Source organism: Brassica napus, chromosome A9, assembly GCF_020379485.1.
Source record: "Brassica napus cultivar Da-Ae chromosome A9, Da-Ae, whole genome shotgun sequence".
NCBI lineage: Eukaryota > Viridiplantae > Streptophyta > Magnoliopsida > Brassicales > Brassicaceae > Brassica > Brassica napus.
Window position 1 is genome coordinate 27,541,850 of NC_063442.1, and position 13,061 is coordinate 27,554,910.

General features: G+C 30.8%; 2 protein-coding genes across 2 annotated transcripts; both read right to left on the reverse strand.

Moving 5' to 3' along the window:
• Window positions 1–1,229: 1,229 nt before the first annotated feature.
• Window positions 1,230–2,960, reverse strand: LOC106362439. The gene has a single exon (XM_013802336.3). It carries the CDS (start codon window positions 2,309–2,311, stop codon window positions 1,484–1,486), a length of 828 nt encoding a protein of 275 aa, XP_013657790.1. The 5' UTR covers window positions 2,312–2,960; the 3' UTR covers window positions 1,230–1,483.
• An 8,224-nt stretch (window positions 2,961–11,184) lies between these two features.
• LOC106360317 (protein TIFY 5A) lies at window positions 11,185–12,072 on the reverse strand. The gene is made up of 3 exons (XM_013799909.3): window positions 11,919–12,072; window positions 11,713–11,827; window positions 11,185–11,623 (listed from the first exon to the last, which is right to left on the reverse strand). Exons 1-3 carry the CDS (start codon window positions 11,987–11,989, stop codon window positions 11,408–11,410), a joined length of 402 nt encoding a protein of 133 aa, XP_013655363.1. The 5' UTR covers window positions 11,990–12,072; the 3' UTR covers window positions 11,185–11,407.
• Between the last annotated feature and the right edge of the window lie 989 nt (window positions 12,073–13,061).

Consider the following 13,061-nt stretch of genomic DNA (forward strand, 5'->3'; position numbering starts at 1 on the left):
TTCCTGCTTAATATTTACCAATCAGGTTGAAAAGTATCTTAGCTGAATATAGCTGAAAGTGGTAGAAATTATTTCACTAGTTTTGAATGGAGTAAACATTTACTCTCGTTTTCTCTTTTTTCTGTTCATTCTTTTTCTTCCATGTTTTGTTCCTCTTAGTTACGCTGACAATTTACCAATCACACCCTAGAGAGAATAACATATTAATATACTTTCTCACTTTTTTTAGCGTTAATTGGAGAAAAGTATTTTCACCTGATTGGTAACTAAATAATGGGAAGTGACGTTAATATTTTTCCACCTAATAATTTTTACTCTAAAAATACCTTACAGTCAGACACCTAATAGTACATAAGAGGAAACGATATAACTACATACCAACCACAACTAGTGGAACTATTGAATACTTCCATATAGTAGGAGATGTAGATGTTTACATTTCTGAGTCACCTCCCATGACATTTTTAACTTTGAATATTTATCATAAAAGACTCGAACGTTGAAACTAACGATGCCTTTCTAGCATTATCTTGTGGTCCTTTAATTATAGAAATGTTTTTCAAGAATCTGATCCGAATCCAATTTCACCACTACTCATTGGCTCTTAGATTTTGGAGTCATTTTCCATGTCTTCAGCAATGTTTCAAACTTGTTTATCATTGCTAGTAATAAAATTATGCATATGCATAATAATTATAACAGACGCATTAATGTCGGGGATTAGAACCCCAAAAAAAAAAACTACTACTACTTTCTTTTTGACAACATTTTTTTGATTCCAAGAGCTTAATTTACGAATTCGTTACTGTTTGATTATCACAAATTTAATGGGCTTTTTAATGATCCAGTATAACCCGTTAAAAGCGAACAGTTCGTCAGTGACACCAATATTCATCATTCCAAACTTTGTAACAAGTTCTAACAGGAACCAATACCCCTTAAAATTCATTAACAAATTTCATATATTCTACACTATCCATTTAAAAGGAGTCATCTAATTAGTTTGTATCATATAGAGAACTTTGATAATGTTTTTTTTTTGAAGAAAGAGAACTTTGATAATGTTCAAAATTGCATTCTAACCAAATAATCTGAACGATAGTCTCTATTTATATTCTTCGACCTGGATGCTTTTCAATTTAATATTTTCTACAATTTAAATTAATTCCTTTGGGCAGCCAGCATTCTCCAAATTTATCACTAATTTAACTTCAATGCAATAAACAAGATAAATTAATATAATTCTTCCTATAAATATAGACACGTGTAACATAGTTTAACCGATATTACAATGTTTCATAGAGAATAAGCTATTATAGTTACATGTAGTTTGTATCAGTAACTATTATGCTTTCATGTCTTATATTAGTTTATACACTGACGACTGCCAAAAACGTCATCCGATCACGAAGTATTAACCAAAAAAAAAAAAGAACTCCTAACAACAAAATAAAACAAGAGTTCTTACTAACTTTATATGCTATCATGTAGACGATACTCGTGACTGTAATCTCATCTGTTTATTGAACCTTTGTATGAATTCTTCGACTCTTCGGTTCAACTCCTCGTTCGACATCTTTGAGAACTCTTCAGATTCTTCTTCAACGTTCTCCCATTTCTCTGGAACAACCATCCATTTCGAGCTATCCGATTCGCTTCGACGATAGTTTTTACTTTTGGCTGTCTTCACCCGTCGTGCTTTGTCTGATTTAGTTCGTTCGTAAGATCTACGGTACACATGGTTCCTTGTGTGGCAAGCTTCAACTGTATGCTCACTAAACGGTTTGTATTTCTTGATAGCCACAACGTCTCTCGGCTTCTCCTCACTCACCTCGCGTATTATTTTCTCAGGAGGCGAAGAAACACTGACTATCTCTTTTACCATCGGTTCTTCTTCCTTATAGCCCACGACATCTTTAGGGCTCTTAATTTTTTCTCTGCCGCCAGAGTTTTCATCATGTCTAGCGTTTTCTCCGTATGTGAAGTTAGGAACTGGAGAATAGTTATGATCTGCACGGCTTCTCATCGCCGCCATGGTGTATTCACCGTAGAAGTCGGGCCTCTCCTTACAAGTGAAAACGCCGTAATCAGCGGCAATGATGAGGATGAGAGTGTTGGAGATGAAGAACAAAACCTTTGTGTCTTTGAAGATAGACGATGGAGATACTTCGAAAACGTAAAAGATCAAGACGTAAGTGAAGATCGATAGGATGATGGAGAGCAACGAAGAAGAAGAATAAGAATATCGTTTTTTGGGCTTGTAAGGTTCGAATTTAGGGTTCTGGATCATGTACGAGGGAACTTCTGTCATTTTCAGCTGTCAGAAAGAGGAACTGAGAGATTAATAAGAGTTGTGTAAATCTGTTGAGGTGTTGTAGCCCTTATATAGAGTGTATGATCTGAATTGGAAATGTCTACAATGCCCTTGGAATATACATTATATTATTAACGTTTTTTTGTAAACTAATTATATTATTAATGCTACTTGACACGATTCAAGATTTGACATGTCATGGTGATTTACGTATGAGCTACGTGGAAACTCAAGGGAACTCGCATTTGAAACATCATGGTAGGTGCCCGGCAATTCATATTTAGTAATTAATATTGACTGCGATATCTTGTCTACCTGAGAAGTTACGTTGTATGGTGCAATATCTGTCGATCTACAGAAACTCATGCTAGCCTAAGATAGATACAAACTAAATTAATTCGGGAAACATATCTGGTCAAGGCACCAATCCTGGATTCACGAGTATATTGGTACAGCAGAATATCGTCACATCATCATTAGACAACAACGCAATCAGATATATCGGGACGTCGCTTTTCTCCACTTATGCCTTAAAAAAAAGATATCTATTAACTTTTCCAGTATTGGACTAGCATCTAGCTCCTTTTGAACGTTAGATTAACAGTCACTTTCTTTTAATTAACTCTTTATCAGACTACTCTAATGAACTTTGTATGTACACACAGTATCAGTATTATAAACTTTTTCAAGAGTTTAAAACAAAAACCACAAGTTTAGGATTCAGTACGCAATCTGTAACACTTGCCACGTAATGTTGCAACTGCATCAGCAAGTTGGTAATTGAATTTTAGCAGTCGTGTAAATTCCAGTCCAATATTTCCTTATCATCACCTTAGTCATTATTAAAGTTATTACTATAATCAAATATCTCAATTATGGTATAATTTTATGATTGACGTGCTAAGAGTGAAATGCATCGTTCATTTAAATATATAAAAGGTGAAACTAATTTGTCGTCTGTTGATAGATGTTACGCAGCCATCCGAGACTTTTAATCAGAGTATCGTTTGCTGCCTAACACGAGATCATATATTTGTATCGCCCCACCCGCTCACGGTCCCACCCGCTCACGGCTAATAGATCTCTATATGACAGGTCCGTAGATTTCATCATGTGCGACAAGCGGTTCGTTAATTTTTAGGGGTTCATTAGTCTTATTTACTTACCCTACGATCATCACATGATTTTTTCCGTGCTTTGATCTCATTCGCCCAATATCGTGAATCACTTCTCTATAGGTCACCTATTATTCCACTATTTCAAGCCAAGCACGCTTAACTCTAGATTTTTAAATGGATGGTTGGCCGAAAAGGTAAGCGCATTTTGGTGACATAGGTAGTCAAATCAATTTTCTGAACCTTTCTAACATTCCATTGCGCCACAGGATCGTTACCTATGTTAGTGTGAACCCTCACTGACTCCACACTAGTCTGAGTTTGGCTCTGATACTACTTGTAACGTTCCGCTCCACGGGTAATGGACCTTTCACGTCCACTCACTCGACCGTGGGCTCTATCCTGTGCAATAGATATGGTGGGTTATTTTTTGGAGGTTCATTAGTCTTGTTTACTAATCATGTAATCACCACATGACTTTTTCCCGTGTTTTCGCCTCACTAGCACAATATCCCGAATTATTTTCCGATAAGTCATCCATCATTCTACTACTCCAGCCTAATTATGTTCAACTCTAAGGTTTTAAATGGATAATTGACCAAAAAGATAAGCATGTTTTAGTGACATAAGTAACAAAAACAATTGTGTTAAGCTTTCTAACATATACCACAAATCATGATGTTAGAATATTGTTCATAAAAGAATTTATAACACATGGATCTACTATATCCTTAAGCTAACACACGTATCTTAGATGTTGAGATAATTTTATGATGCCTAATGACATACGAAATGATATAATTTTCAGAAGAATATATAATCTACGGAACAAATCTATATGAGGGAACATTGTTTTCTTTTAATCTCCTATATATTAAATGAAAATCATTACAATATTTTAGTTATGATATATGTCATTATTATAATGCTTTTTAAAATCTTTAGAAAAATATGTTGGTCCACTAAACATGTATTATATAATTCTTATTAAATTAACCATTAAATTTAGCGATCTATAATTAATATTTTCATTTTTTCTTAAATAAAAGTTACGAAATTTCACTTTTGGTAATTTTACATATATATTTTAATCTAAAAGGCCACCAAATATATATTATATAATTCTTCTTAAATTAACCATTAATATTTTAATCATAAAATTTTAAAGAAAGACTAAGACTTATCAAAGTATTAAAACTCCCAGACTAAATTTTTTGTTATTAATGGTTTAAATTTTTTCTTTTTTTTAAATGATCATTAAACTATATGATTAGGAAGTTTCATTTAGTAGATAGTAATATTAAAAATAAATTATATGTACATGTTAGAACATTTTTATCTATTCAATTATGAAAAAAGTATTGAGTAATTTATTTTATCTTATCTTAAAAAATAGTTACAAAATTGAATGATAAATACTTGATTAATATTTTTTTTACAAAAATAAATTTCTTATATAATTAATATTTTTGTAAGTTATATTATCTATATGTTTATTCTCTATTGTAATATGTATTATTATTTTTATTGAAACTTTTTTATAATTCGCTTCGGGCAACATAAACGCTCTCACGGCTCTGTCTTTGTCGATAAAGATGATTCTCGAATGAGGTCGATGAAACAGCAGAACAAGCTGCATTTATTGTTTGTTCTCTTGGTTGTGTTATGTTCCACTTTCCCACAGCATGTGACTCGTTGTTATCCATCCTTCATTCACCATTTCATTTTCATCTGTCATATTGAAAACTTCATTATTCTTCATCTTATCTATATTACATTATTACACAAATCACAGATGTAATAAATATTGAAAGAGTAGTCGGGATAGTTCGAGTTAAAAATGAAAACAAAATTGTCGGTACAGTTTTTTTATTTATTTCAACAACTGATGGAAAAGATTTTTCTCAAAGAAAGAAACAACTGATGGAAAAAAGATATAGAACTAGGTGTTGATTACGTGTCTTGGTTTTAAAAGTTGTATATGTAATACTGGAGGCGAAAATTGGTAAGAAAAATACTTCGTTAGGATGTTGCGGTTTGAATGTTTTAAAGAGGGTGGGGGGAAGGGGGGGAGGGTTGACAAATTGGCACCATATGTGGTTTCAGCACAATAATTTTCTCAACCTAGTTTTTCTATCGTTACCAACATGCATAATACCAAACTGGAATTATATGGTGACTTACTGTTATTGTTTTGTAAATTGGGAAATTTATTGGTACATTTTGGAACCATATGGTAATTAACTCATATATATAAAACTCAAATTTGGTACATATTTTATTGTTAGTAGTGTAACCATATGAATTGAATAGACATTAGTGTTGCACCGTTGATCGTTTGGTTCTTGCATACAACTACGCGCGCCAAGGGATGTTCAGATTCGAGAAAAATTATCCTATGAAACGCAGCAGATCATGGTGTTTAGAGAGGAGGAGACTAAAGTGGGCGGATTCATGTGTTATACTGATGAAACTAGAGATATGTGCATTTTCGTTTCAAAGGGCGAAGGCAAATTCTTTCCCTGGACTCAAACAAAACTACATATATTTTATAGGCTTTGGCATAGGTGTTTACGACCGGACCGCCAAAACGGCCTCTAGTTTTCAGGCGCCCAAAGGTGTACATTGAACAATTTTTGGGCTCCTTACTGGTTTCGTCCATCTTCTACGACTGGTTTGTTCTGTTCTTAGTCTGTATCGACTTGCTAAGAGCTAAGTCCTGGTCATCTATGTTCCCCCATTTGGAAGAAATATTTATTTATGTGATCAATGGATATAGTTCTTCTATAAATAAATAAATATATATATATATATATATATATATACTTCAAATACATACACAGTTTACCTAATTCCTTTTTACACACTACTGCTGAAACATTTATTAGTTTGTCACCAAACAATCTCTCTAACCTATAAATTTTACTAAGTGAAAGAAAAACAAAATCACCACCTAGCTAACAAACAATGCTTAACCATCCCAACAACAGCAAGACATGTCTATTTTTTTTTCTCTAGCCGTAATGAAACCGGTTTTACATTTTAAATAAAAAATAAAATCAGAGCCAATCCTAAACTCATCCAGGCCCGACCTGTATAATTGAACTTTCAAAATAAAGTCTTGACAGATCGGATAAGCATTCTGATGTGTGTACATAAGGAGGTAAGGTGTAACCTAGTACTGATCGTTACCAGCGACTTATTTGAGTTGAGAGACATGGTGTATCCTGGGAGACGTAACCTGCAAGCCACGTTCCCAGACTCTCTCTAGAATTTCATAGAACCTTGTAGCTATAACTACTGGTATAAACGTCGACTCACAGATTGTTACCTATAAGGCTGCAATTTCAAATACACCATATAGAGCCCATTTCAAACTCCAAATCCTGACAATGCTTATCATCAAGCAAAGATGCCTTGAGCTCTTTTCCTTCAAGAGGATGAAACACAGTTATGACTTGTGATGATTGGAACTTATCATATGAAGTTGCCAACATTTCGAAGCTAAGCAGAAACTAGGTCTTGCCTACTTTCCCCAACTAAATGCATGATTGAGTTAGTCCCGAAATGACACTGTCAATGATTGAGAGAAAAAATATATTTCCAAGAGAGATTGGGAGTATGGAAGCTGAAAGAAGAATCGATTCTGTTCTTTACTGTGGATGAAACAGAGCCGAGACGACTTTCTTCTGGGAAGAAAAAGATAATCAGGTTTATCTATAAGAAGAGAAACCAGTCAGATTAGTGATCTCTAAACCTCAAACGTAGAGTTTGAGGGTAACCGAGCTGAAATCATGGGATGTGGAATATTATGGCGAAACAAAGTTGAAACGGAGAAACATGAACTTACTTTATCTTGTGGACATCACCTCCATCAAGTGAACCATCCGCATGTACTTGTCCCACAGGCAGAGCCTCCGGACATCCTCTCGGAGGGCAGCCTCACTTCGAGGAGGCTTTGGTCCTGCTCTAAGAAGCCCCTTACGGCTCTCTTGATATTTCACTTGTTCTTTCTTCAACCTTCAGGTTCACGTACCGGTTGGCTCATCATTGAGTGAGTTCTTCCGTTGAACAGTTATCTATCACGAACAGGAATCCAACATGAAATAGTTTGTGCAGAACTTCCGACTTTGCATTCATCGGCACTTTTCATTCTTGCTAGTAGCTGAAGCCATTATGTCTATTTAATTCAGTTTGTTAACAACACATATGTATATGCTAGACACATTAAAGATTACATGTTCCTTTGGTAGTCCATGTCTTGCCAAAACTAAACAAACGTAGAAACCAAGAAACGTCATAGTTGAATAACATGCTGGAGCATCTTTGTAGTTAGAGATTTTGTGGGATGAAGTAGCATTTTTACGCTTATGGGGATTAGAGGTAATCATCTGGATTACATATAACGACATGCTCTAAACAAAATGTTCCTAACAATATTCTCCAAGATTGATTCTAGAGGCATATTTGATATGAAACTTGCAGTTGAAGGAACCTAACTCATAGTGATTAAAAGTTAATAGTGTGTATATGCTTTTTATCTTGCACTGGAGAAATTAGGACTTTGATCGATCTCTGGTTTCGTGTAAATGTACATGTGAAAGTTCACAAATTTGATCTCTCTCTCTCTCTCTCTCTCTCTCTCTCTCTCTCTCTCTCTCTCTCTCTCTCTCTCTCTCTCTCTCTCTCTCTCTCTCTCTCTCTCTCTCTCTCTCTCTCTCTCTCTCTCTCTCTCTCTCTCTCTCTCTCTCTCTCTCTCTCTCTCTCTCTCTCATCTTATGTTGATTGTATTTAGTCTCTACCACCATAAATTTCGAAGAGAGAGAGAAAGAGAGAGAGAGAGAGAGTAGCAGGCGTGTCTACCAAGCTTTTTCTCTGCTCTTTTCTTTCCGTTTTGGTGCAACTTTTGTTTTTGGAATCTTGCCAGTTTCACCAAGGTACTCTTTGCTAAAAGGAAGTAACAATGTATTTTCAATCACTATTTGCTTAGTTTCAAAATGAGTCATGTTTTAGAAAAAACATTAATGTGAAAATATATCTTATATTTTCAATGCATTTTATTAAGTAAAAATGGTAAACTTCAAAATTTTAAATATGTCTATTATATTTTGATTGATTAAGATTGTAGAAAATAATTAATCAGAAAATTTATAATCAAATTTTAAAATATTTAATATGTTTAAAAACTCCAAAACATACCTTGATTTTGAAATGGAGGGGGTATTTAATATGTTTTACAATCCTCTATAGTTTGTTCATATTAACTAATACTAGGTAACTAGGATAAGACCTGCGCCTTGCGCATGGTGAATTTATATGAAAATTATTTAAGAGAAATATCGTATGGAAAAATAAAATTTATATTCTTGATCGAATAAATATTTTTGGCCCTTAAACAATTTTTTAAAAACTTTTTTGTTATTACATAATTTGTTTACTGATGAGCTAATCTCATTTTAAAAAATATTGTAGGTCAGAAAATCAATTATCGCATAAGAACCTAACGATTAGGTCGAAGAATCTGAGGCCTACTATTTAGTTACAATGAACTATAGCAGCTCGGTTTTATATCATGATTTAGCAATTTAAAAGTTAATTATGGTCATGAGAAGTTAACGTTCACGTGTCAATCCTATCTATCTTCAATATTTTTTTCATTTTTGTGTCATTTTTTTTTCATTTTGGTTATTACTCTATATAAATATTGATTTTTAGTTTATTCTCATTTCGTTATTTTGTTTTGGCATGATATTTGGAAAATGTTTAAGATTAAAAATTATTAAAGAGATACATACTTAGATTAAGATCCGCGCCTTGAGCAGAATAAATATTTTATATTTATTATTTATTTTACATTTTTCTGCATATTATGAAATAGTAAAATAATAATTATATATTAAATAACTAAGAAATCAGTTACTATTATGTAATAATTTAGCGTGCATATAAATCAAACGACCGCTCTTTTTTTATTCGCAATCATTTTAGGGTAAATAAATCAAAACAATCAATTTTATCTATCATATACGATATATAATTACATTTAAATGATATTAACATAGTTATATAGTATACTTTTAATATGGATATTTGAGTAACAAAATTTTACACCGACGATTTTGTTTTTAATGTGGAATGTTTAGTGGTTTCAATAATTTATAATCATTTAAAAAAAAACAATGAAATTTCAAAATTAAAATATTAATTTTGAAATATATGTTCAACGTAAATATTAAAATATAAGTACAGTATAACATCTTTAAATTAATACTCTATACATTAATATACACTAAAAATCTTTATAAAATAATATAATTTTATAGACCCAAATTGAGTTTTTGGTTCAATTAGTATATCGATAAATTAACATCTCTATAAATTAATAAAAAAATTATAGCTTTGGTGTTCTCCTAACATTATTAATTTATAGAGGTTTCACTTACGTATTTTGATATGATGCATAATTTAGTTTAAACGATATGAACATATATATATATATATATATATATATTAACATAAACACCTATATTAAAATAAAATTATTTATTCATATGATTTTATAATTATTTTATCTTATTATAGAAAAAAATTTAAACCTTGATCATAAAAGTTTATGTGAGACTTTTAACAGTTTTAGAAACTTATACTCGTTTTGAAAAATTCAAAATACAACATATATAAAAAGATCTAAATTTTTATTGTATGTTTAATGTAATAGTATAATTTATTTTGATAATAAATAAGTAAACAAAAATGATAGAAAGTATACAGATTGTTAGCAAATCTTTATTATTTAAAATCATTAATTACCATATATATATTAATCACATTAAGTAATTTCGTAGGTTTTATTTAAAAAAAAACATATAATAATTTTAATTTGATAAATTAATGGTCCATAATGGACATACTATATAATATAAATTTAGTTTTGGACTAACAAAATTCTCAATTGATTCTCAAGCCGCCACGTAAGCATAATTAACAATCTAATTACATGAAAACTTAGTATGACACTTTTTTAATTAATACAAACTACATGTTATAACTTTTTAAATGTTTCTCTATTAGTATATAGGAAATAATTTACATTGCACTAAGTAAAATATTTAATAAAATCTTTACTAAGTAAATAAGTTTTAATTTTTTAAAATTATCACACAAAATTTAAAAAATATATTTTAATAATTTGATCAAGCTAAAAAATAATTAATTTTTAATAATTCAAGTATGATACATATTTTAAATTTTTTGAAATGAAAATATTTATATAATTTGTATATATAATATATATATATATATAATTTGAACAACTATTAAATGAAACTTTCTACTCATATGATATTATGATCATTTGCAAATTTTTTTACAATAAAAACAAATTATTGACAAAAACTAATAATGTGAATTTTTAACAGTTTGATTTAATGTCATTTTTTAAATTCAAAATATAAGATATACAAAAAATCTAAATTTTATTATATAGTTAATGCGATTATTTAATTTTTAATACTATAAAATTAAACAAAAATGATAGAAAATACACAAATTGTTATCAAATCTTTATTAATCAAATTATTGAACCTGCCTTAATTTTTATTGCTAAGATTTAAAAGAGTATCTAAACAATTAAAAATACTGTAGAAGTAATGAGAAAAGGAGAAGCAGATAGAAAATGTTCTTGTGGAGATAGTCGTATGATCATAAAAATATGAGATACTGAGCAATAGAAATGCTCAAACATGAATATATAACTAAAAGATAGAGTGTGTATATACACACAAAAACATTGATTAGAAATTAATGTACTGTTCAATTGTCAAGGTTAACAAAGGTATACCAACGTAAAATCAATCTTGGGATTAATATGTGTGTATTGGGAGCACATATCCCTAATCAATAACAACAAGATAAGAACGATACAAGTAAACATAAAACTGCTAACAATGTGAAAAAGTAGAAAAATAAAATTAAAACACTATCGTCGTGAATGCTGATGGTAAGGTGAAGCGGCTTGAAGTCGAATTTGCCCTTTCTGAAGAAAACTTTGGAGAGATCTTTTCATAGAAGCCTTTGGATTTGGAAGCTGTTGATGATAATTATTTAATCGGGTCGACCTATTTCTAGGATCCGACACGTTTGAAGATACCTTTTCTTCCATTTCTCTGCCCGCCATCGATATTATCGATTTAGCCTGCATATAATCATTAAAGACATTAATGGTTAGTAAAATTCATTGCTTACACAGTATGATCATAAGATAAATGTCTTACATGTACATACCTGATGATGAGTAACATTTGAATACACACACATTTTTCCATTGTAGAAAATTGTTAATCTCTGAGTTTCTTCTTCTTTTGGTAATGAATTTCCAGAGCTTCTTGATTCTACCACACTGCAAACCAATTAAAATGTGAAATTTATCAGATTCATTTATATAAACTGAATTTCATATACTGAATCTCAAGAAACAGAGAGAGATTTACGAGTTATCTGAATCGGTAATACAAGAAGAAGTTGGAAAAAGACGAAGTTCCAAGTCGCAGTTCTTCTCCATCTTTGTTAGTTGTAAGAACTAGACTAATGATGATGGTGATGATATTATGTCTGGATTGATAAATATAAGTTTATATATAAGAAGAGAAAGGGCACGGAGAGACGGTGGAACAGAACACGGGTTTTATGACGGCGGTAGCTTAAGACAGACAGATCACAGCTTCTTTTTAGTTCTCTCACGTGGAACATGTTTTCTCTATTTTTATATTTGTGCATCTTCAGTGTTTTTGTATTTTTGATTTAACGAGGAATAAAAGGAAAAAGAAAATACTCCTTTTTTCTAGTATAATATATACTATACTAAAAGGGGATATAAGCCATGGAGAGGGTGTCCACATAGAATAGAAAAATCAACCAATCAGAGAACCCGAAATTGCCATCTCATCTCATTTATTTTTCGTAAAAAATAAAAAAACAATGCGAATGAGAGAATCGAACCTGGGTTAGTATGATATATATATAGGACAGTTACCACTAAGCCATTGAAACTTTCTTGGACACATATACAAGAACCACTAAGTATATAATCACAAACTCTTATGTACATTTACAATAATATGAATTCAACTTTCAAGACTCCGATAGTTTGTTTTGTAAAAAAAATAAGTAAGTGACTAAGCTAATATATTCTTAGAAAGTGTGAGAACGTGACAAATATGAAAAAGCATAGATTTTTGTTTTCGTGACAAAGTTAAGAATTTTGTAAAAGTAAGTTTAACATATAAATTTTCGTGACAAATATGAAAAAGCATAGATTTTTGTAAAATTTTGACAAAACAACTCATAACATACTTCTCTAATGTCTTAATAAAATATTATTTAAGGGTGCAATAATTAAATATATTAATTCAATAAATTTTGTAATTTATAGACAAAACAATAACACAACAAATTTTGAAACATTTGTTTAACCTATCGATTTTTTTTCATGAGAATCCAACTAAACAAGATAAAAAAAATAATTAGATTTACAAATATTTAATTACCATTTTATTCAATTTTGATTAATTTCAAATTATCATAATGTATCTTTTTGAAGTTACAAATATGAAAAAGCATAGATTTTTGTACAA